This window comes from Lepisma saccharinum, chromosome 22 (genome assembly GCF_977018435.1).
Source record: "Lepisma saccharinum chromosome 22, izLepSacc3.1, whole genome shotgun sequence".
Classification (NCBI taxonomy): Eukaryota; Metazoa; Arthropoda; class Insecta; order Zygentoma; family Lepismatidae; genus Lepisma; species Lepisma saccharinum.
In genome coordinates, this window is record NC_139250.1 from 14,260,964 (window position 1) to 14,287,415 (window position 26,452).

The following is a 26,452-nucleotide window of genomic DNA, read 5'->3' on the forward strand; positions in this document are numbered from 1 at the left end:
TCATTTTCAATGCATAAAGCTACTTGTCTCTTCTCTGTAAAGCAAACAACTTAACTCTTGCATATAAGTGAAACAATTGAATCGAACAAAATAAAGTGTCATATTTCCTTACATTATCAATGGGATTTCTGTTTCAGTACAGTATATCTAAGTGAAGTACTGTGAAACTGACAACACGCAGTTATACCATTATTGCTGATGAAAAAGGTATGTAGGTATTAGAAATTTAACACAAGGAATTTATAGAATTGCATTGTATAGGTACCCAATTTAGCTAACCACACATTAAAACAGGAACACTCTAATAATGAAAGCTTCGGAAAGTTCATACACGAGGGGCATCCTGAAAAAAGCTCCAATGGTGCCTATATGCAGGACTAGTGGTCGGAGAGCGACACACACACATGCAGGCAGGAAGAAGTGGCATGTAGCTGTAATCTCGTACAGTTTCAATGCAGCCGTTTTAGGACAGTTCTAGGTTAAAGATTGCAGCTCTCATAAAGTCTCCCACCGACTGTGATGTATGCATGTATGTATGCATTGCATGCTCAGAATTTGGCACAGAGCCACCAATCGTGTGAGGTGTGCAGACTGGACGTCGTGAGTGATAGTATGGTCAGACGATGGTGCAGACAATTCACGGACGGTCAATCGAATGTGCACAACCCCATACAGCTGAGTACACATGGGCCCTTTGCATCACTTCAGATGAGAGATCTTGGACCACTCCCCTGAACAGCCCTGGCCTTGAATGCACCGACTTTCATCTCTTTGTTTAACTGAAGAGGTTTCTGGCAGGGCAAGGATTTGACAGCTACACTGCGGTAGATATAGTTCCAGTCTTTGCTATCAGATACATATACCATGGACATACAAAATTTAGTGCCATGGTACGACAAATGCCAGAACAACGGTGGTGATTATGCCGATTAGGACTCACTGTTACTAATGCAATAAATTACAACTGATATTCTTGTTTTATTTACGCCTAATCGGTAGGGACTTTGACATTTTGTTATTTTTTTTAAAAATTGGTGTATTTTCTTATTTTTTATTTTTTACTATACGGTGTTATTTTTCCCAAAATTCACATTTTCATTTTAGCGCATTTTCTTGCAAATATCTGAAATTATACCTTCATGGTGTTTTTAAACTACTGTTTCAAATTGTAAGTCACATGGCTTACGCCTCTTAGTGAGAGTTTGATATCTTGAAAGTTATTTTGGGAAAGTTATTTTGCATACCCCTTTTTTAATTTTAAGGTAAGGATTTTAGATAACGGATTTTTTCCCATATATATTGAAGGGTGCATAATGACTATAAGTGGCGACGCACCCAAAAAATTAAAATCAATCAATCTCATGTGACAGATACCGATATATTATGGCACCAAAAATTGGCATTATCTTTCTTTGACTTGCTAGTGTTACGTTTCCCAAAATTCACGTTTTTGTTTTAGAACATTTATCGGGGTGTGGAGTTAGGGCCCCACACTTTCTTGACCATGGCTGAAGGTGGGAGTGATGTGATCAGCACCACACTCCTGGCTACCTTTATCCCTCAAAGTTTCCTCAAGGTACCAGCTTCATATGATGCTGGGTGGGTGCCGGAGCAGTTTGAATAGGTGGAAAACATCCCAGTTCTCCCCTGCAGGGGATTGACCCCGGGTCTCTCGCATAGTAGTCAGATGCTCTAACGACTGAGCTCCATTATTACTCGCTCGACAAATGCCGATGGTGCACACTTACCTAGGTAATTCAAAACATATCTCGTGCGACAAATACGAAGATGTGGCTCCCGTGCGACGGTAGATATGCTCTCGATCTCCTGTTAGAACCTTGCCACTTTGCTGTGTGATGCAAATGGTTTTGATAGAAGTTGAAAGAATCGTGGGAAATACATGATTTAATGTGGCTGTCTGAATTATTCCATGTACGTATAACTCTATAGTTTACTTTTGAGTAAAATGTTGGAAAACTTGCATGTTCTATGTACAAAAACATGGCCTAGAAAAGACAAGAATGTTGGATTTCATGGAATTTTTCGTTGTTTTAGGACATTTCTTTTTAAAAAATATCGTTAAAAATGCCAACAATTCGCATTTTATGCCAAAATTGCATTATTTCGATATTTCGAATGGGCGAAAAATGTGTCCAGGCATCACTGCACTTTCCTAAACATAACTTCGCAGCAATTACAATTTTTCACGGTTTTGGCGTTTGCGAAAAATCAATGTCCCTACAAATCGGAATTTACTTTCTGGCCACCCCTCGTATAAATCAGTAGATGGAAAGTGAAAATTTAGCAGGGCTGGCAGAGAAGAGTCAATTCTTGAAGGAAGTGATTTGCTTTTATGATTGAATGATTCGAGTAAATATGACATTAAAATATTTACGAATTTATTATTAGTATTTTATTTCATAATATTGGACATTAGCGTTCATTTCATTGCAATACTAGTGTTGCAGTAAATTTGAGGTTGGAGCATGCACTTGCCAATTTTTATAATGTTCACCAATGCATATTTATGTTTCATTTTTTCGTGATAGTATTCAATATATATCCCGTTTTGTTGGATTCTTCTTCTAAGAATAGTGCAATGTCATTGTAAACGTATGTTACTTGTGCGAAATCAGTAATATGTCAGGATGATGAAAGAAAACCTTCGTAAGCACTGCTACATTAAATAAGGTGAAGTGAGCCAGAAGAGTAATAAAATTACAGCAGCATATTTGCAGTCTAAAGCTCTTCTTGTTTATGCATGCGATTTTTGTTGGGTGTTGCAGTCCATGCAATTTCTGTCGCATGTTGTAGTGAGATACTTTGTTAGGTGGCGATATTCGACAAAAATCGTATGTATCAATGGAACCTATTTGTTTCCATGTTCCTTCAGTTTGCCCAACAAAAAGTCTTACTATGACCTCCGACAACTATCGGACGGCGCCACCTGCTCTTATCCCCTCCATCTGTTGACAAGTCCCCTTACTACTCCCATACGGACAAGAAAAAATGATAATTCAATGCATTTTCAACGTAATATTTAGAGGCTTAACCTTCGCTCCCCCGATGATACCATATGGTATCATCAGAGTACGGTCGTACTGGCCCCATGATACCATATGGTATGATTACAAAATGAATGTGTTTTTTGGACCTTCATACTCTTATGTTTGGATGGAAACTCTGACACAGGTCTGGAGAAAGCCTGGGAAATTCATATTGATGACCAAACTCCCCCCTCTCTGCAAAATATCCTTGCCACATTTCCGAACAGGGTTTCACATTGTGGCTCATTAATCAACTTGTATGGCAGCCAGGAACATGAAACATGTTTCAATCTCTTTGGAAACGTCCATTCTTTGAAGAGAATACTAACGTTTGCACCTTCTCCCCAAAATAGTGGGAGAAGAAAGGGCAAACTCCAGATTTTTATGTTATTTTCTTTCATTGAAATTTGGTTTGGCGTTGTGAATTGTACACGGTTACATGCTATCATGTTTTAGCTGCAAAACAAAACTTATCCGAATTAGATTGCTCCCATAGTGCCTGAGTTAAAACAATTTTCCTTCAAAAATGCAAATTACCTATTTCTCGTAAAAAAAATCATATTTTGGCTTATTATTCAAGTTGTATGGCACCCTAGAAACATGAAACATGTTTCATTCTCTTGAGAAATGTCCATTCTTTGAACTTGACACTATATATTTGGACATTTCGAAAGCCTTTGACAAAATTAATCATAAATTTCTCCTTCATAAATTATCATCCAGATTTAACATCCATGGCAAATTTCTCTCTTTACTCCAGGACTACCTCCATGAGCGTGAACAACGTGTTGTTCTTTCAGGTACCTCTTCTAACTTTCTTCCCGTTTTGTCTGGAGTTCCCCAGGGGAGTGTTTTAGGGCCGCTCCTATTCCTTCTGTACATGGATGACCTCCCTGAAAAACTGTCCTCCCTCCCTATCAATATACTTTTGTTTGCGGATGATTGTAAACTCTTTAAGGAGATCTCATCGCATCATGACATGATGATTCTTCAAAATGCTCTCACAGAACTTGTTAAGTGGTGTCGTCAGTGGAATTTAGAACTAAACCCTCAGAAATGCTCTTTCCTTACTTATTCCCTAAAAAAGAACAAAGTGGTGTCTACTTATACTATTGAAAACAAACCAATCCAAAACGTTTCCACCCAAAAGGACCTAGGTATTATCATGGATGAAAAACTCACTTTTAATTATCATATTATTGCTACCACTAAAAAAGCCATGCGCCTTCTCGGTCTTCTATACAGATTTAGCGAAATTCAAAACCCATCATCTCTTGCTTTATTCTTTAAATCTTTCATCTTGCCCATCCTTGAATACTGTTCTCCAATTTGGGCAATGGCCTCAAAAACCAATCTCACCAGAATAGATTCTGTTCTCAGTTTCTTTCTTGCAATTGTTCGCCATAGAATACCTTCCTTTCGACATGTATCCAAATCAGACACCATGGCTGCTCTGAATATTCACACTCCATCCTTTCGTCGTGATCTAGCTGACATGAAATTTTTATACAAAATAATAAATGGCAAAATCAGAACAGATCTCCTAATCAGTGAATTCTCACTTAGGGTACCCCAAAAGCTAACGCGCAACCTGCAACTCTTCCACAACCCAACCACTAGGCTATCCCTTCTACAACGCTCCTTGTTTTACAGGCTCCCAGAAATCTACAACAAACTTCCCCTGAATGTAGATATATTCCTTCCGGAACGTAACTTTTGTATATTACTGACGAAGAACATGTAAATCTATCCCATCTTGTTATTGTTTTTTATCTTTTGTTATTATTTGTTTCTACTTTATGTTGTTTCAGTGTAAAATGGCCAAATAAGACTGTATCTGAAACTCTGAGTAAATAAATAAATAAATAAATAAATAATACTAAAGTTTGCGCCTTATTCCCAAATAGCAGGAGAAGAGGGGGCAAACTCCAGATTTTTGTTTTTTTTCGTTGAAATTCGGGGTTCACGCCCCCCAAGCCCCCCTTCCTCGGTTCGGCGTTCTGAATTGTACACGGTTGCAAGCTATGATGTTTTAGCTACAAAACAAAACTTATCCTAAGTAGATTGCTCCCATAGTGCCAGAGTTATAACAATTTACCTCCAAAAATGCAAATTACCTATTTTTCGTAAAAAAAATTACATTTTGGCTTATTATTCAAGTTGTATGGCACCCTAAAACATGAAACATGTTACGTTCACTTGAGAAATGCCCATTCTTTGAAAAAAATACTAAAGTTCGCGCCCTCTCCCCAAAATAGTATGAGAAGAGGGGGCAAACTCCAGATTTTTATGCTTTTTCAATTGAAATTTGGGGGTCGCGACCCCCAAACCGCCCTTCCTCGGTTAGGCATTCTGAATTGTACACCGTTGCATGCTCTGATGTTTTAACTGCAAAACAAAACTTATCCGAAGTAGATTGCTCCCATAGTGCCCGAGTTATAAAAATTTTCCTCCGAAAATGAAAATTACCTATTTTTCGTAAAAAAAAAAAAATAATAATCACATTTTGGCTTATTATTCAACTTGTATGGCACCCAAGAAAACATGAAACATGTTTCATTCTCTTTAGAAATGTCCATTCTTTGAATAGAATACTAAAGTTTGCGCCTTGGGCAAACACCAGATTTTTATGTTTTTTCCATTGAAATTCGGGGACGTTTCCCCCCCCCCCAGCCCCTCCTCCTCAGTCCGATGTTCTGAATTGTACACGGTTGCATGCGCTGATGTTTTAGCTGTAAAACAAAAGTTATCCGAAGTAGATTGCTCGCATAATGCCAGAGTTATAACAATTTTCCTCCAAAGAATGTTCGAATTTAAAATTCCCGCCGAGAAGCCCGGGCGAGAGAATTATTTTCTCTCTCTCTCTCTCTCCTCCTGCCATCACTGGTTTCTGGCGCCGTGGCTGTGTTGTGCATAAAAGGGGTCTAAAAGTTGAGGCCGAAACTTACGAACGAGATTTCCTGTTCCCGTGCAGAGTTCCATAACGATATCTTTAAATAAAGAAAAAAAAAATCAATAAAGACCAAATTCCCTGACATTTCCCTGACTTTTTTTGACACCTCAAATTCCCTGACTTTTCCCGGTTTTCCAGGTCTGTCGCCACCCTGGGGGGGGGGGGAGCACCACGAGGAGGGGCGGGATTTTGCGGTATTTTGCACTACTAGTAGTGTTCTAACAACTGACCAAAATTCAGCTTTTACGGAATTATTCCAGACATGAAACCTTTATTGGCTGGGCCATTGTTCTAATCTTTTGTTTCCTATGCAATAACATTCTTGCATGGCACCCTTGTAGTTCCATACTTAAACGCCAGGCTGTGTGCCAATAGATGTGGTTTGCAACTATACTAATAGATGGCATGCAGATCGATTCCCTATTTTTTCTTGCTTCAGCATTACCAATATACCATTTTGGAGTACAAACTTACGATTTGCTAACTGCCAGTTACTTTCACATTGAAAAACCTGGTGCTGGTTAAGAGTGGTAATTATCTCCAACTGGCAGATAGTTAACAGAAAGAATAACTGGACATTGAAAAACTGGCCCTAAGTCCACTTTATGCACAGGTAGACTAATTGGGACTGGACCTACAGTTTAAAGTGGGATCCGAACCACTATGTGCCTCCAATGGGTATCAAACACGGATGAACCACTATGTGTCTGAGTAACATACAAGATATGAAATGTAATTAAAACAAGATCGGATTAAAAATAATTAATTCTTCCACCAGAGTTGCCTTCCCAAAGAATGCTCAACTGATAATAGCATGAATAACTATGCAATATATTCTAATATACATATATATTGTTGCCGATTTTAAAATTCGGCTGACAACAGTACAAAAATTTATAATGACATATACGTACAGAAAAACACAAACATTAAAAAACACATACCGTACCTGTTATTAAAAAATGGAAACTTCTGTAAGAAAACTCAAAATATTTAATATTTTTTTAGAACTCAATTTAAAAACTCAGTTGCCAGGTGAAAATTTTCAGGCACCATAGTGACTGAGTTCCCTGTATTTTTGAAGTCCCAATGCCAGTAGGAGTTTATCGGTTTGGAAATTTCACAGTACCAACAGAGTAGACTAAGCCGTCAGGCTTGGAGCTTGGGCTACAGGATGTGCAGCATTGTTTCGAATCTCCTGGGGAAAACGTTATGACTTTTCTCCTGAGATTTCGGCATGTATATGGGACCAGTGAAAACTTACCGTCAGGAAATTGAAGAGCTACCAATGAGTAGCGTACCCAGGTCAAGGAAGACTACGACTGGGGGTTAGTCGTGCTGACAAGTCAAACCCCCCTCCCCCTAACTGGATGGATGATAGTCCACGTATACTGAGGCATGGAAGAGTGAGGCTGGCAGTCGGTAGGTAGGCCTTGGACCTCAAAGCCTCTTGCACCACGGGTTGTATATCTTGATAACCACTTTAAGAAATTGCATCCCACTGTTCAGGATTTAGAAAATTTTAAATGGCCGTGTATATTAAAAGCGAATGTGCCGTAAATTTCTTGGAAATTTGGAGTGTTGTCGTCCCAGAAATGAAAAAAAAAAAACATTGACAGGGAGCAATATTATGTAGAATTGAGTCAGAATTCACTACAATTTTACACTTTTGACAAAGGACAAACCGAAAATGTCCATCTTGCACACCCCTACTTTGAATAAACAACATTTATTTTTTTCTCTAGGTGAAAATAATTCAACCACTGCCAGATGGTTACATTATGAGGCTCAGTCAATAAATAACGAGGTAGAGGATATTACACCAAAACTATGTCCAATTATAACACCAGTAAGCCTTGTTTCCATGATTATGAAAAACTAAATATGCTGACCAAGGCAGTAATTTATTTTATTAAAAACATAAACTAAACGTCACGTTTCAACCTTCTAGCAAGGTCTTCTTCTGAAGCTACGGTCAATGTCCAGCGGTATTGTGAAACGTTAACGAAGCTCAGGAAGGCAATCAAATCGAAACGACCCAGTCACCTTTCTAGTGGTGCAGTCCTATTGCACGACAACACTAAACCACACACAGCCAACGCAACAAAGGAACGTCTGAAAAAATTCAAGTGGGAAGTCCTGAGCCAACCCCCTTATAGTCCAGATCTGTCCCCATGTGACTTCCACATCTTCGGTGAGCGCAAAAAAGCTCTGCGGGGACAACGGTTTCAATCAGACGATGACTTCAAGGAGTACGTGAGCAATTGGTTCCAACAGCAGCCAAAGGAGTTCTACAAGCATGCCATTTTGCAACTGGTGTCACAATGGATAAATGCCCAAACAGTGGCAGACAATATTTCTGAGGTGTGTTACGTAAGTACTGTGAAATATCCTCTGCCTCGTTATTTATTGACTGAGCTTAATACATAAATGAAAAATACATCCACCTACCTCAAACCATTTGGGATTCCACATGCAGATGTTATAAATAACTTCTTCAAGTGGCAGACAGTTAACATCAACTGGCATTGGTCGAGGGACTTGATTATTTCTTCTTGTAGGTGGCGGCGGCATTGGCATGGGAGCATCTTTACACCCTTTGGGAAATGGAGTTCTAGTTTTGGTGCGTGATTCAATGATACGAATGAGGGGTTCCTCAGCAAATGTGACATGCTTTTTTTTTGGCTGTAGCAAACCGTTTCCAATGACCAAAATTCCCTTTTTCTGAGCAGCAGAGATTGTGGCTTCGCTACTGGGACCCTCAGCAGGGTCTTGCGAATTACCCAAAATGCTGATTCTAGTGCAATTCTTATAAGCTAGTATTTCGGAACTGGGACTACTATCCTTCCTTATTATATCTTGGTTAGCCACCAGCGGAATCCGGAAATTGGCCTGTTTAACTGACCTTGAGTTCTCAACCGTATTCTCTTTGTTTACAATAACAGATTCGTTTTTGCTACTCTTAGAAGAATAATCTTTGTTGGTGGCACTCTTGCTTGTGCCTGCTTTGTTCACTTTAATCTTGTCTTCCCTTGCTTTAACTTTTGATTCAGCTTTAGCTTTCTCTGCCATACTGATTTCCGTTAAGAATGCACCCCTATTCTTCTCTGTAACTTTCACGCATGGTTTCGCTCGAACTTTCTCTGCTCTCTCCTTAGCATCCTCTTGCTCTTTTTTCTTCAGCGTGATTTCCATCAACTTGGCCTTTCTTTTGTCCTGTATCTCTTTCTTTACGCTTCTTGGAAGTTGGCAGTTGTCATCGGAATGTTTTGAAGATGGTTTCCCGGTAACCTTTTCGAACAGACTTGGTCCCTTCAAGCGATCTTTCTTAGCCTTGTGCTTGCCTTTGCTCTTCTCTTCGTCATCACGAGACTTCCTTCTTGCGGTTTTGTCTTCTTTTGTTTTGGATGAACTGGCACTAGTTGATTCTTCCAAAACCTTGGTTGTCTGCTCTTTATGAAGACTGTTTGCTCTCTCCGCTGTTATACCTCGTTCGTGAGCCTTTCTTTTCGGCATCGGAGGTGCCGCAATTAGTTGTGGTCCTCTTGCACTCTTCTGCATTTCAAGTGAAAATCGTCTCTCCGGTTTCTTTTCAGAGATTGAATCTCCTTTTGTACTTTGTTTGGAGGTAGATGCAGCATCTTCCTGTTCATCGATATCATTACTTTCTGTTGACAGTCTGAACCTGTGATTTTTTCTTCTATCCAACGATGTGCTACTTACACTACGACTATCTTCAACTGAAGGAACTGCCCGTTTCTTTTTTTTAGATATTTTGCTGAAAATATCCTCATCTGAACTGCTTTCCCGTTTCCGGTGATCAGTCTCATCATGACCCTTCTTACGAGATGCTCCAATGAATTCAGTAGCACTCAACTTCCTCTCCTTGCTTCGTACACCACTCTGTTTTGAGGTAAAAACTTTCAACGTTTCATTGATGTCCCTAAGGTCCCCTGTAATTTCGCCGGCAATTTCGTTATGGCGTCCTTTACTGTTATCATCCTCATTATCATCCTCTGACAACTGAAGGGCTGCTCGCGGATGCTTCTTCAGCCATGGATCAAAAATGTCATCGTCTGTAAGACTTTCTTCTGAACTCTTTGTTGTAGTTGCACTTTCTGGTAACCGTTCAAGAATGACTCTGACATCTTTACATGCCTTTTCTAGATTCTTCTCCCCCACCTCAATTTCTTCGAGGAAATTTTGGGACAATTTCGGCCACCATTCATTTTCACTTTCGGAGTCTTCACTTCCATCGTGCCCACTTTCCTCGTCATATATTTGATTGTTGGCTTCTTCCACTTGTCCAGTTTTCTTATCGACATTACTCAATATAGCATGATCTACAGCACCGCTAACATTGTCACCGTTTGAAATCACATCCTCGCCGACAGATTCCCTCTGTGATGAGCCAATGTACTCGTCATCATCATCGCTGATGCAAATTACATCATCTTCCATAGAATAGTTGGCAGCACTAACAACTGCCACCGAATCATCCTGAGAAGAAGAAACACTGTTATCTCCAACTAGAGAACTGTCCTTTTCTTTCTTTATGATAAAATTAGGTTCCATGTTCCAGGATGTATCAGTGCTAACACTTGCACAAGACACGACTGAATTCCTACGCCCTGGTTCCTGCTTTATTTGTACTAGTTCCGTGGAAAGTGTAGAAGGTCTTTTCTGGTTAGACTTTTCAATAACATTCGCAGTGCACTTCAGGGTTGTTTCTAATTGATCGATATTGATTCCTACATCTAGATTTTCCATATTTACAACAGAACATGTTTCATTAAGTTTAAAAGTATTCCCTGACTCAATACTGGAACTTTTGGATCCCAATTTGGATGCAGACACTGATGAAGGTTCACTTTTTATCATGCGTGTTTTATCCTGAACGTTTGGCCTACTATCATCCGCACTCGTCACTACCGTACACTCACGATTAGTAAACGCTGTACTGCATTTAGTTACAGACTTTCTATCACAGACAGGTTCAAGCTTAACCCTAACATTATTGTCCGGAACTTTGCTACAACTAGCTTTTGAAGTAAACGATGCTAATTTTGTCACAGATGTGCTCGTAGGAACTGCTTTAACTGGGTCACAGGAGAGTTTTCTTTCCCGTTCGTGTGTGTCTCCATTAAAGGGAACTCCACCGTTAACCACTTTATTCTCTACGCGTGTTTCTATACATCGCACTTTATTAAACACTTTGCTATCCACTGGACTCCCTGGCCGTTTCCGAGCAAGCGTTAATGTTTTATCTTTCTTCTCTTTATCATTATCTTCCTCCTCTTCATCATTAGACTCTTCTGATATTATAATGATATCATCATCCTGCACTTTTGGGCTTGTAGCTGAATCTGCAGCCTGCTTTACACACTCCTGAGTATTTTGCTGCAAGTATAAAAAATGGAACAAAGTTAATACGAAAATCACAACTGCTATTTAAGTGCCTTGTTTAGAATTATACAGCGAAACCTCAATTTTATGTTTTTCAGAGGATCAAGCTAAACAAACTTAAAATGCATGAATAGAACCAGAGAATGTAAAATCGGGGTTCCGCTGTGTATATATACAGGGTGATTGGTAATTCGACCTATTCCTGGAAAGGGGTAATAGTAGAGCACATTTGCAACAAATTTGACCCTATGCACTGGGGGTCGGAAATCAATAAGTTTCAAGTTATTGCAGTTTGTAGATTTTCGTGACATATTCCGACTTGCGACCAAAAAACTAATAATTTTGAAAAAAATACTACACCCTGGGCACTTAATTGACACGTTACTAACAGCTGACGAATGAGTGACTACCGGGAAAAAATTCATGCCCAAAATTACCATACCCACAAAAAGAAACAGTCAATGGAGCACACGTCATGAAGATATTTGGAAATTATCGTTTAAATTGAAGAGGATTACTCAAAAAAATGGTAACACAGTGTAAAAATTACGGAAAAAACTTCCTCGTTTCATAAGCTCTCCAAAAAGATACAAATGTTGTCAACTGGCACACGGGTTGGGGGAAACATCTGAATAAAAAGCGGAGAAGGCACGTTCTGAGACCTCTCTGTAAAGTGAAAAGAGATTGTCGGTTGTGAGAAATAAAGGATTAACTGTTACTAATACTACAAATCCTGTTCAAATTGCCTCCCTCGGTTACGTATGCAAGCATGCAGCCTGCGGCGTACTTCAGACACAGTCACTCGCGTTGACACTCTGTCTCTTATGTATTGGGTGGCTGCCACAATTCTCTCTCTCAACTCTTCTTGGGAGTCCACTGGTGTACTGTAGACTAACTCTTTCATGTGACCCCAAATGTACAAGTCGCATGGCGTCAAATCCGGACTCCTCGCTGGGCAGGGGGTCGGGCCGCCTCGACCAATCCATCACATGGGATAATTGTCGTCCAACCACTGTCGCACACTCCGGAAATAGTGGTCTGGGCAGCCATCATGTTGGTAAATCATCCTCCATCAAGGTCGTCAATTCTTCCCTTAGGAAGTTTTCGTAGGTTATGCCGTTTAGGTTTCGTGGCAGAAAGAATGGCCCTATCATATGATTGTGGATGATTCCCATCCACACATTTAGCGAGAATTTTTTCTGGTGAGCCTTTTCTTTAGATTTTCTTGGGATGACCCTTAGGGGCCCAAAAATGTGCATTATGAAAATTCATAATACCATCGCAGTCGAATTTGGATTCGTCTGTCCACAGAATTCTTGTCAGATGATGGGGGTCTTTAGTGTCGGTATTTAGTAAAAATACACAAAAATCCATCCTTCTGACAAGATCTCCGTCCATGCACTGACGTGTAATAGTATGGATACAGTCGTGCTGAATGCACAGTGAACCAGACTTTCCATTGAGTCAAGCAAATTCGCCACGCCACCGTTCTTGTAGTTGTGCCATCTGCTCGAAAACACTGCACGATTTCCTCCTCTTCGACAGGATCATGAACTCACCGTCTGCCAGCATCGCATTGGCATCATTGAACCGACCCAGTTTCTCGAATGCGCCAATATGTCGTACCAAACACGGTCACGTCAGGTAAACTCGTTTTCGTTCCTTTATTTCTCACAATCGACAATTTCTTTTCACTTTACAAAGAGGTCTACAACGTGCCTTCTCTGCTTTTTATTCAGATGTTTCCCCCAACCCGTGTGCCAGTTGACAACATTTGTATCTTTTTGGAGAGCTTATGAAACGAGGAAGTTTTTTTCCATAATTTTTACGCTAACTGTGTTATCATTTTTTTGAGTAATCCTCTTCGATTTAACCGATAATTTCCAAATTTCTTCATGACGTGTGCTCCATTGACTGTTTCTTTCTGTGGGTATGGTAATTTTGGGCATGAATTTTTTTCCCAGTAGTCACTCATTCGTCAGCTGTTAGTAACGTGTCAATTAAGTGCCCAGGGTGTAGTAGTTTTTTCAAAATTATTAGTTTTTTGCTCGCAAGTCGGAATATGTCAAGAAAATGTAACTAACTACCCTACTAAATACCCTAGCCTTCTTAAACCCGAAGGTTCATGGCTGCAGCAACACAGGCCTTCCATCTTTCCCTATCTTGAGCAAGTTCTATATACTCTTTTCCATCCCTACCGATTTCCCTTACGTCCATCTCAACGTTGTCCCTCCATCTTCGTCTTGGCCTTCCTACAGGTCTCTTACCATCAGGTTTCCCAACAAGAATCCAGTAAACTCCTCTTTCCTCTCCCATTCGTGCCACATGGCCTGCACACCTAAGTCTTCTTGATTTAATTATTCTAATAATATCTGGACATGAATACAAATTATGTAGTTCTAAATTATGTAACCTTCTCCACTCACCTGTCTCCTCATCCCTTTTTGGTCCAAAGATTTTCCTAAGGATCTTATTTTCAAATACTCTCAATTTATGTTCCTCTTTCAATGTAAGGGACCAAGTTTCACATCCATATAATACTACAGGCAAAATTACTGTTTTGTATATTTTAACTTTTAGTTTCTTAGATATTAAACGAGAAGACAAAAGTTTATGAAGAGAGAAGTTGCATTTCCTGAATTAAGCCTACTTTTTATTTCCTCTTTAATATCATTTTCATTTGTTAATATTACTCCTAAGTATTTAAATTTGGAAACTGGTTCAAATGAATTGTTATCAATAATCAGATTTTGATTATTACCTAACACTTGGTTTCGGCCTGTAAGCATATATTTAGTTTTCTCTTTGTTAACTTCCAAACCTATCTCTTTAGCAGTTTTGAAAAATATTTTAGCATTATTCTTAATTGTATTCATGTCATCCCCCAGTAAGTCTACATCATCTGCATATGCTAACAACTGAGTCACACCATTTAATTTTAGTCCTTCTTTAGTTTCTTTTACCTTCCTAACAGCATATTCTACGGCAAAATTAAAGAGCAATGGAGATAATGCATCTCCTTGTTTTAACCCATCATGAATTGTAAATTTGTCAGACATATTAATACCCACACGAATTTTACTTTCTGTTTCACTGGTGCATACTTTTATCATACTAACAAGCTTCTTAGGTATTCCAAACTCGACTAATATATTATATAATTTATCTCTTTTGACCGAATCATATGCTTTTTTGAAATCAATGAATAGCTGATGGACATTTTGATTATATTCCCACTTCTTTTCAAGTGTCTGTCTGATGTGAAAAATTTGATCTGTAGTTGATCTGTTACGTTTAAATCCACATTGATAATCACCTATAATTTCATTAGCCTATGGGGTTAGTCTTGTTAAAAGAATGTTAGATAATATTTTATATGTTGTTGAGAGTAGAGAAATTCCACGGTAATTATTGCAGTTCATTTTATCACCTTTTTTAAACACAGGAACAATTATGGATTCTTTCCACTGTTGAGGGATTTCTTCTTCATTCCATATTAATTTATTCCAAGAAAATCTACAAACTGCAATAACTCGAAACCCATTGATTTCCGACCCCCAGTGCACAGGGTCAAATTTGTTGCAAATGTGCTCTAGTATTACCCCTTTCCAGGAATAGGTCGAATTTCCAATCACCCTGTATATATTATAGTATTATACTAGTGCATGAAACAAAAGAAGGCTAAAAGGGCTAATATAAAATTGAGAAGGAAATACGAGACACTCAACTGGAAAACTTTCATATTTCCGTGGCCACGACTTCAGACATAGGAATGGTCCTGCATAATATTCATAAATAATGTACACCACTTGAACTGTTATTATTTTTTATTTGTATTCCTCGGAACCTGAAAGACTATCAGCATCAGTTCAAAGCAGAGTGGATAAAAATAATAATTTTTATTTAAAAAATCATCTTCGAATTTTTTTTATTTAATTCAGATTTTTCTTATTTAAATAGATTTTTGATTCTTTTTTAAAAAAATTGCTTGTGTACTTTTTGGCACCATACATACAGATATATGTTTTTTTATGAAAAGCTTATTCTAGCAAATGGCCCCGTAAAACATTTGAACAGTTTGATTAAAGCAAATAAAACATTAATGTACGATAAATATACATCATTGTGTTTCTGATACTGTATATATGAATCTACTATCAAAATGTTTGTATAATACATAATTTCAGTGACTTTTCTTGAAGTGAAAATAAAACATTCTGGATGTACTCCGCAATTGTAACTTAAAATATTAACTCAAATATTTCTGTAGTCTTTGTAGCTGGATTTTGGCAATTTTTTAATGATAGTTTGAAACATATGAGCTGTCATGTTTATTTACAGTTTAATGATAATGACACTATTAGTAGTTTTCTACACAAAATGTTTGCTATTTGTGCTTATAAAAATTATTGAATTTTAAATCAAGAGAAATGCAAGTGTGTATACATTTCCTTTTGTATGAGCTTCAACCCATCAGTATATTTTTTACTAAGCCCCTATCACACGGAACTGGATTTCTAGTAGGAATGCCCTAGTTGGCTCTGAACTAACTTTCTAGGTAGAAATCATGGCTGCCTGGCTGACTGGTTTTGAGGAATAGGACATGTTCTAATTGCTACTTGCTTTCCTAGACTGGATTCTATGGAACAGCCAATCACAGCAAAGTTTGGCCATGTGAAGATAATCTGTGAGTTTGCAAAGGAGCGAATTTTGTCTGTGGTTTCCGAGTGTTGGCTGTTTATGTCATAGTTTCTCAGTTTATCAATAAAAATAAAAGTAAAGAGATGACGTGCAGCGCATTAATACGAAACATTCTTCAAATTGCTTGTCCACCTTTAAGCCGGCTTTAGACGAAAGCATAAATGCTACGTAAATGCTTCCAAAAATCTTATAACAGATAGTACCTTACAGTTTTACATCAAAGCATTTCATGGACCATTTCGGTTAGCTGTTCCAATTACAATGTATAATACATACAGCATGAAAGGCACTTCGAGTTACACCGTCTATGGTGAGTGCACGGTGTTTACAAATGAAAAAGCTAAAATATTTTTCCATACGTGTACAGTAAACGTCGTAAAGTATGAATTTTATCAGCGCCATTCTTCTCTACCTAAAACCATTTAATACGAAGCGATATTCCTCTCGGTTGAATAGTTATCATATTTTAAAAGTGTGAAGTGATACGTTGTTTACATCTCACGCGGCCACCATTATGGGAACAAAAGACTATCGACAAGTACGGTGGAGGAAGTATCGTGCGAGGCGAAAACTAGCAAATGGGTAGTGTCAGTCCAGCGTCAACTAGAGCATTCCTACTCGAAATCCAGTTCCGTGTGATCCAGGCTTTAGAGCCAAAAAACACCATTAAATGATTACGAGTTTAATGAACTTTCAACAAAAGTGATTCTAATATCTACAAAATCCTTATGTACATTATCCTATAAATTATTTAATTAAAATGATTTAATTCAGTGATTCTTTTTTTTTAAAAAAATAACCCGATTTAAATGAAGTCACCTTAGTTCAAAGTGATATCGGTTCAGCCTTTATAAATTTTCAGGGATGGGCTGATATGAAATTTTAGTCAATACCAATAAAGTTCTGTTATAAAATTTACTGATAAACCAGGTATAGACAGAACTAAAAATAATTTTTCTCAGGAGCCAGCATTTTTTCACCCATATATGAACTAAGAAAGCCACAAATCCAACTAACGTAAAGCTTCAAAAATTTGCAGTGACCTTACAACATTTAATTTACCAATACAAGATTTGATTAATTCTTGTGCCGGAGTAGACTTCCTAAAGAAGGCTGAACAGGTAACAGCATGAAAAACTCTGCAATGCATTCTAATATATGAACAAATCCTATTATTACTCTGCAGATGTTAAAACTCGAAAAGCAACAGTGCAAAAAATTATAATGGGTTTATTTATTTATACAGAAAATGCCCAAACATGAAAAAACATGCACTGTACTACGTAAATATTGACATGAATGTATGGAGGTACATAGTGGTTCGGATCCCACTTTAAACTGTAGGTCCAGTCCCGTCAGCCTATTTGTGCATAAAGTGGACTTCAAACAGCAATTCAATCAATCAATCACATGAAGGTAGTGGAAATTTCCATAACTGAACTTGAATTATCTTTCTAAAAATCTTTATAGAACTGGATTTGAAAATTCAGGCGACAATTTGTAGGTGCCATGGTGACAGGGCACCCTATATTTTTTTACCCGTACTGATAACCAATATTCTACCGATCCGAAATAAAATTCCAAATGGTCTTTGGCGTAAAGAAAAAACATTTAGGTTCATTGATCCCCTTAATAAAAGTATGTTACCTGATGACCACAGTGCAGAAGAAGCTGCATGTTTAGACTTTTACTTAAAAAAACAAGAATGGAGATTATATATTTATGTCTAGAGGCACATATTTTTGGTAAATATAAAAGCAAAGTTTCGGTACAAAAACCAACTCAATTTCGGGTTCAAAAGCGGTAAATAAAATGAAATTTCACTGTTATGACAGTGAAAAAGCACCATATGAAATGACATTTTGGTTTTATAAAATGTGAATATAATCCCAAATTTGATTTAAAAACTGCACTATTACCCAAAATAAACATATCCCTTCTAATAGCACATTATATCATTACCAGAATATTAAGTTTATTCCTGTACAAAGGAGTCCATTTTTGCTTCTCAAATGTTTACAGCAGAATTAATCAATTTTCCGTGAATTGCATAACTCACACGATACTTAGCAATTCAGAAAGTGTCCGTCGGTATATAAATGGTAAATTTCGTGTTTAAGAGTCTATTTTGCACTTTGCAGTTCATTTTGCATCATTTCGTGACAAAACTGGGTAGGAAAACTCTCACCTTTCAGAAACATGAAAAATTAACATTAGAATGTGTTTTTTGACATTTCTTGTTTTCGTCAAAAACTAAATATGCATGCCTCTATTTATGGCCCTAAAAATTATAACATGGCAGAATATTGCACTAAATTACAAGGTATCTATAGATATATTCGATTGGTAAAGTTATCGGTATTAAATTTACTGATAACCTCTTGTGTTTACACTGATAAACACCACAAGAATAACAATTAACCTGACCTATCTCTATAAATTTGCATTAATATTCCAATCTTTTTACAAATACAATTTCATTGTTGCACTTACTTGGACAACTTGATTCAACTTGTACACAAAGCATTTGTCATCATCAACATGATCTACCCCCAAACCAATTTCGTCTCCTTCCACCAGCTGAACCCATCGATCTGTAGGGAGCTTCGTTCCGTTGACAAATGTCCCATTTGAACTCTGGAAGTTGACAAAAAACATTATTTTACATTAGTAAAGCTTGTAATGTGTGAGATGTATCTTTTTTTGGCCAGAACATGAAATACTGTCTTTCACCCCAGTTTTGGAACCCATCTATGATAGTCATTTAAACTTTTTAAAACTAATGTTCATAAAACATTCAGATTGTGTAACTTTATTTTCTGACAACAAATAATATATTTGTGGTTCAAGGGGTCCAAGGTTCGATACCCAGTGGGGGCACATGGTTGTTCGGATCCCACTTTAAACTGTAGGTCACGTCCTTGTTAACCAATCTATGCATTAAGTGGACTTAAAACAAAAACTCAAAGAAACAAACAGCAATAATAATAATAAAAAAACAGCAGTAGTTGCATTTACTATGCTGTATTTTTGTTATTCTGTATCACGGTTTTGGCTCTTAGGTAAAGCTCCCCATGCACATAGCACATAATAACGTTTGTACACACCACATACAGCAAAGTGGATTGCAGAAATGAATTCCTGAAAGAAAGAAAACTACCGTAATTTGCACATAATCATGACTAGGGAACGGAACTTTATGCGCTAAAAAACTCAGAAATATTTATTTTTTTATGTGTGAAAACTGTTGAAAATATGTGATAAAAAAAGGAAAATATGTGACAAAAATAAATAAAAAACATTTGGTAACAAAAACAAAATATTACATGCATTTTAAACACCTGAAATCTGTTTCTAAATGCTTAACTCTTAGCGAGCTATTTTTTGGAAGAGTTGCACTGGATCACCCAAGTTTTTTCCAAATTCTCCATTATCTCTAAAAAGCATGTTATATTGTGAGAAAGATCGCTCAACATCACAAAAACAATTCTTGCATATTTGAAGCACGAAATGTCACTAACGCTGAAGTTTTTCAAAGCTTCCTCTACTTTACCTTCCAAAACACGTGCAATTTAGCACAAAGTTTGAAAACTTTGTTTTTTTCCCAAAAATGCCTGTACATTTAGACATTAGCACTTGTGCGTTAGATCCAGTGAGTTCTTTCAGTTTCGTTTTTACTATACGGACTTCACCCATGGAAGCTGCAAAAGTATTCGCGGGCGGTTCAAGCTTTGGTATGGAATTAGAGAGAGAGGACAGGTTTGTTGAGATGTATGTCAATTCGACTTCTAAGGAGGGATCCTTCAACAGTTCTTGCAGAATGTCTATAGACTTCTATATGCGTCTTCTTTGTCGAGATCATTTACAACAGATACATTTTTTTTAAAAAGTTCTTGGCATAATATATGAAAGAGGTGCGGAGAATAAACATTTTTCCTTCGAGGATTTCGAGGCAGCTGAAGTGAATGAGTGATTTTATGCATTTAAAATGAAAATTCACAAAATATGTATTTACATACGAAAAACTGGAAAATATGTGTTTTTATGCAAAATAAAATTTGCTGGGTTGACATATAAGGCTATGATCAGAATTTTGGCAAAAACGAGGGTTTCTATCTTATCGCAGAAAAATACATTTATTTACCTGAAGTTCCGTTCCCTAATAATGACGCCCTACCCTTTAAAAAAAAAAACTAATGTAAACAAAGATACATAAGATTTCGGATTTCAATATGTTGTAATTCTATACTTGGAAGGTAGGTCCTGTTACCCCCCCCTTCCCTTTAGCTTTGGTACTTTGATATTTAACTTTCCATTTCTTTTCTGAAATAAAAAGATGTCCTGAGAGTTTTAACTCACACTTTTAATGTGTGTGTAAAGAACTGTAAATAATCGTCGACTTCCTATTTAGTGATTTTTTTGCGAGGTTAAAGCCCAATTTTGTGGTTGTTACAAGAAGTGGTTACCTGTTGCAATACATGTTTTTATACCTTAAACACAGACACGTGACATATGCCACATTTGGTTTTCTCGACTTTTGGAGCACACCTAGACTCAGGCACGTGTTCGGAAATGCATGTTTTCAGTGCTACACAAAGAGCCTTGAAGCATCCTATTATACGACGTATGCTTTTAGAAGGAACATGAGTTCAGCCAATACCCAGCCAGTGCTGTCGCGCTGCTGCCAAACCAACTGCTAGCGGAAAGGAAACGCCGAGATTTTGCCGTGTCCAATATTCAGCTTTTTATATATAATGCATGCACGTGATATTTGAGTACAATGAAATATACAGTATAGAATTCTACACAGGATTATATCATATCACTGCAGCATATAAGAAAAACTCGTACCTTTAAGAAGTTTGAAGGTATTTATTATAGAGGAACTGCAAGGTCATCATCATCACTCTCGTTTCTGTTTTCTGGCATGTTTCCCAGGAGATTTGAATAGGAGTTTACCGATATCTGTGGTACGTAGATACGTTACCCTGTTTTATAATACGTAACACAGTATGCACACAGACACCACACGCTTTAGCCGTAAGTTCTCGACTCGGAGAAAACACTGTTTGAGCACTCACTTCTTCCGACGCCAATTCCTCGAAGCAAGAATACACTTTAAAATTAAGATTTCTGTCTTGTGAACGTAATATTTTACCCTTGGTGCCTGTACTACTTGTAATAGGTTCCGAGAGCGAAATTATTAATTTGATTTGCTTTACTTTATTTTATTTAACTTTTATGTCACTTTTGGCTAATTGCGAAGTTGGGAATGAGTGATGATATGATGAAATTGATGGATGGACATTCACAAAATCCATGTCCAGGCTGGGATTTGAACCCGGGATCCCTGGCATCGTAGCGCGATATGCTAACCACTCCACCATGGTGGCCGGCGCGAAATTATTAAGTAACACTAGCGGAACACACACTATTGCATAACTATCGAACATAAGGCACTATTGCATAACTATCGAACATAAGGGCTAGACTTAACAGCACGCTACGACGCAAGGGGCCCCGGGTTCGAATCCCGGCCCGGGCATAGGTGTTTGTAAGTGTCCCTTCATCAATTTCATCATATCATCATCCATCCTCATCTTTGCGATTAGTCAAAGGTAGCAGAAAAGCGAAATAGAATAAACCAACATTTATTCAATCAATAAGGGCCATATTGAATCACGCTCACAACTGTTTTTCGTGGCATATGAGTACAATTATCTTACACCGCCCTTGTTACGAAAACGCTGAACTGAAAGTGACTCACACTCGCAATGTTCGTAAATGCCCACGGCAATGAAGGGACATTGTTCATATTCAGCCGAATTTGACACCCATAGCTTTACCAAGACACAACTCAGCGGGGTTAACAAGGTGGCAAATTAAAAAACAAAACAGACCGAACACTGAAGGAAAACGAAGGGTCATTGTGCGTGTGTAGAGACGCGCTGTTTCCCTTGTTTCTTCGAGAAACGATATCTCCGGCTGTAGGCGACGGAAATGCATGAGACTTGGACAGTCAGGTTCATAATGTCGTGTCCCATGCAATAATGAACCTTAAAGTGGCGAGTTTTATAAAGAACTTCTTGCGTGCAAAAAAGTTACAGAACACGGTGCTTAACTTGCTCGCCGCAGTTTCCTAACTGTACAACGTTGCACTCCTGCTATTGGCTGGTCGCCAAGGACACGCTCTCCGTAACTCCGCCCGATATCGCTTCTAAAACCGTGCGTTGTATAGTATTTAGTAAAGTTCAATTTGATTCTCGATTTATCTTGTTTGGGTGGGAGGGAGTAGTGGGTTCAATTTTCCCTCAAAACAATTACTGATTTTACATTAGAAATTATAAAGGCCATGGTGGCTCAGTCGGTAACGTGTCTGACTACCATGCTAAAGGTCCCGGGTTCGATCCCCGGTTGGTTCAAATCCGGGAACTTTTCTAACGTTGGAAGCCGCCCCGGCCCCACCCAGCGTCGAATGACATGGGTACCTGGGGAAACCCTGGGGGGGTAAAGGCAGTCAGGGGCATGATGCTGATCACATCACCCCCACTCACAACCGGATCAGGAAAGTGTGGGGCGTTACCCATACACCCCCTATACGCCTTCTTGGCGTGGTGCTAAGGACAGGGGAGCACTTTACCTTTTTTTACATTAGGGTCATTCCATGCCAAACCATTAAATGGTGGTTGCATGACCATTTTAGAAAAATTTCGTTTTTAGTACATACGTTTGTACATATTTCTAGATATCAAAACCAATGTTCAAAAAAAAATATTGTCTTTAGTTCTCCTGGGGCAGCCATTTTTGCAACATGGCATATGGCTTTTTTTGCTCATGTAGTAGTATAGAGAAACCTTAATTTCTCAAAAACCATTAAAGCTTGAGACCTGAAACAAAATTCATTTTGTAGCTAATGCAGTATACTTCCTATGATATTCAGGTATGTTTTGCTTGAAATTGCATCGTAAGTATGAAAATTATGGTGGAAAATGGGGTAACAATAGTTAAAAAATTGAATTTTTAAGCCCGATTATTTTAATGAAGCTGTTTAGTCTAAGGCTTGATTTTTCTTTCATGTGTAGACCTACCTACAGGGTGTCTGTAAATAAAATATCAGTGCTTAGAAATGCACCCCTTTTTTATAGCATGGGCTAAAACATGGTTGTTCATTGAATTTTGACAGTTTTCGGGGTTAAATATCTCAGATGGGTACCCTTTAAAAATTCTGAAATTTGGCACATAGGAAGCCCTTCATGAACTTAGCTCACAGTAAAAATCTCAACTTTTAGATTCAACTCAACACCACTAATATGATCTATGATCTATTAAGATACCAGTAATTTCTTTTTTGCGACATGCATCGATAAAAAGTATTCACAAAATCCTAATTTGAAATTATTTTAGCCTTAATACCCCCCCCCCCCATAATATTATGTACACCCTCCCAGATAGAAATCTTGGGATAAACTCTCATAATTGTTTTCTGGCCATGGGGTCGTTTCATGTCAGTTCAACCAGACTATGGTACCCATGATCTGAGATTTCGATGAAACTTTGCACATTTAATCCTTCCATGGTTGTGAGAAACACATAACTTGTCTTGCTTCATTTTTATAGCCCCTCAAACTTTCAGTGATTCATTTTTCCTTCCATTCCCATAGCTTCCAAGTGTGAGCTGCAGTGTATTGGAAAAATAATTCTATCTCCCTTATAAATTATTCAATCTTTTAGAAACTTCACAACAATGTTAACCAAACAATAAGGATTCCAGAAAAAATGTCAACATATCACATTTATATTTTACTACACTAATAAATTAATAAAATATTATAATCAGACTTTTTTCAACTGGAAACATGGTTTACTAAAATTTGAATTATCATTGAAAGGGAAAGGTGCAACGCCAACTCAAGTATTTTTAAAATGAACTTAGAAATATGATCTTACCCAGAAATAAAATTGATGGCTTTTTCATTCCCCTCTGAAAATATGACAACTTATTTCTGAAAATATTTTAAAATTGCTATCGGATTTTATATTTTTCTAATTAACTGAAATTCTAAGAATCTAGCTTCAAAATATCATGGAAGCAAATTTTTAGAGCATAAAATTTTAAACAATGTTTTCATGGATGCATGGAGGCAAGGGGCAGGCCACGTCCCCTTCCCTGGAAAATGAATGGCAACTTAAAAGTACACATTTCACACACATAATTTTATTTCAGTTACACTTGTTGGTGTTAATTATTAAAAGGACATTGCAGGAACATGATAACTTCATGTCGATGGAGTGTTTCTTTCATGGTTATTTTGTGCACTAAAGATGAGAAATTTTGAAGAAAAAAAAAACATCGGATTTATTGTAGTCTAGCACGGAAACTACAAATCTGGAAGCATTAACTTCTGGGTAACACTTTACTATAGGGGTGACGGATTTCTTACTTTTTACAGGAGAAAGTAGTTAAGCAAATCATTTTCTGTAGCATTGTGGAAGTTCGTGAGTCATTATATTTGGAATTATAGAACATACGTTACAGCGATGTTCGTAAAGGTCTGAAAACTATGAAATCAACGCACGCCACTGATTGAAAATCACTGCCAGATCCAAACACAAGCCTGAAAATAAATTTTAATGTTGGTTTTGAACACTTGAAAGATGTAGAAATAAGTGGTTAAATTATTAATATTTTTAAAAATGGTGATGTGACACAGGTTGGTTGAAATAGCATAGAATCACCCACAGCCATTTGGTATACAGAAGTGGGTACTACTTTACTATGAATCATTTATTTCGCACTTTTTTACATTGCTAACATACTATTCTGGAATGCGGAACATTTCTTTAGGTGAAATAATAAATTTCTACTGAAAATAATGTCTATTTCTTACATTTACGAGTACTTACTGTTACTCGCTATTTCGATTCTGTAACACACATTATGGCGATAGCGTACTGGTTCATCGCACGTTGTGAGAGTGTTTTGTCAATTTATGCAATGTTGCAACCTTGTTCACCGGAAAATACCTACTTTTGTGCCTGGATTTGAAATTATGCTAATACCTCATATACCATTGACGTTAGCCCCACAAACCATTGACGTTAGCCTCAAAAACCATTCACATTAGCCCCAAACACCATTCACGTTAGCCACAAAAACCATTCACGTTAGCCACAAAAACCATTTTCCGTAAGGTTAGGTTAGGCAAGCATAGTTAAAAATAAATTAAAAATACTCGACACGTCATGTTATAGTGAAAACACGGCGAGTTTGAAACACCGAAACACCGGGGTTTACGTCATCTAACACACGGAACATTGTGCTCTCGTGCAGAAAGCAAATGGTGGCAGCAGCAACAGCGTGTCCGACAGAGATTTTTGCAGAAAGCAACATGCATTCGCATTAAAATGGATCAAAACTACATTCACGAACTTCCACAATGCTACAGAAAATGATTTGCTCAAGTACTTTCTCCTGTAAAAAGTAAGAAATCCGTCACCCCTATAGTAAAGTGTTACCCAGAAGTGTTAGGCTTGGTGTAACACTGTGTGATGATACTGTGATCCTTATGAGACAGGGTACATGGAGTAATGCACACATGACCAATGACACTCAACTGGACTAGTGCCCATTCCTCCATGTAGAATAAAGGTTCTCGCTTTTTCCTATCACTAAGTGTACAAGGGGCCTTAACTGGATGGAAATATGAATTTTTAGAAATGAATGTTATGGTACTCACATTGAGATCCCTTATCAGCAGTTCCCCGGAGTTTGTAAATTGTATACGGCAGTGATCCCTGGATACATATAGACTTACACATCTGATTACGCTAGATTTGGCCCTCCCAATTGTGTGCTGAAAGAAAATGCATAATGAAATTGTAATTTAATTGCTTATGTTACAGAGTTATACATAAATAAAAACCTGCATTTAATTATATGAAAGGTTACACAGAGTGTTTCAAAAGTCTCACAATTTAATAGCAGAAAATGCATAATGAAATTGAAATTTAATTGCTTATGTTACAGAGTTATACATAAATAAAAACCTGCATTTAATTATATGAAAGGTTACACAGAGTATTTCAAAAGTCTCACAATTTAATAGCAGACGACACAGACCCAGACGCACTGTTAACAACAGCGCACCTAGTGACAGCCAGAGAACTACAAACAAAATATGAACGCCAAGCAACAGTACAGCAAGTTCCAACGAGGATGGTGGCAGTGGCCACTGGAATTAATTGAAAAAGGAAAGAAAACAGCTTCGCAGATAAAAGTGAGTACTAGTTCCTCCGTATTTATATACTACCGCGTCCCTCTTTTCCCAATTATGAATTAATTGTT

The 26,452-nt window shown here is 37.7% G+C and overlaps 1 protein-coding gene across 3 annotated transcripts in view; it reads right to left on the reverse strand.

Moving 5' to 3' along the window:
* Window positions 1–26,452, reverse strand: part of Setx (probable helicase senataxin) — a 143,167-nt gene that overhangs the window by 106,668 nt on the left and 10,047 nt on the right. For all 3 annotated transcript variants that reach the window (XM_083144152.1, XM_083144150.1, XM_083144151.1), the window contains exons 3-5: window positions 25,845–25,961; window positions 18,601–18,744; window positions 8,452–11,400 (exon numbers count right to left, since the gene is read on the reverse strand). In XM_083144152.1, coding sequence (XP_083000278.1) covers window positions 8,452–11,400; window positions 18,601–18,744; window positions 25,845–25,961 — 3,210 coding nt within the window. The remainder of the gene's footprint in view (window positions 1–8,451; window positions 11,401–18,600; window positions 18,745–25,844; window positions 25,962–26,452) is intronic.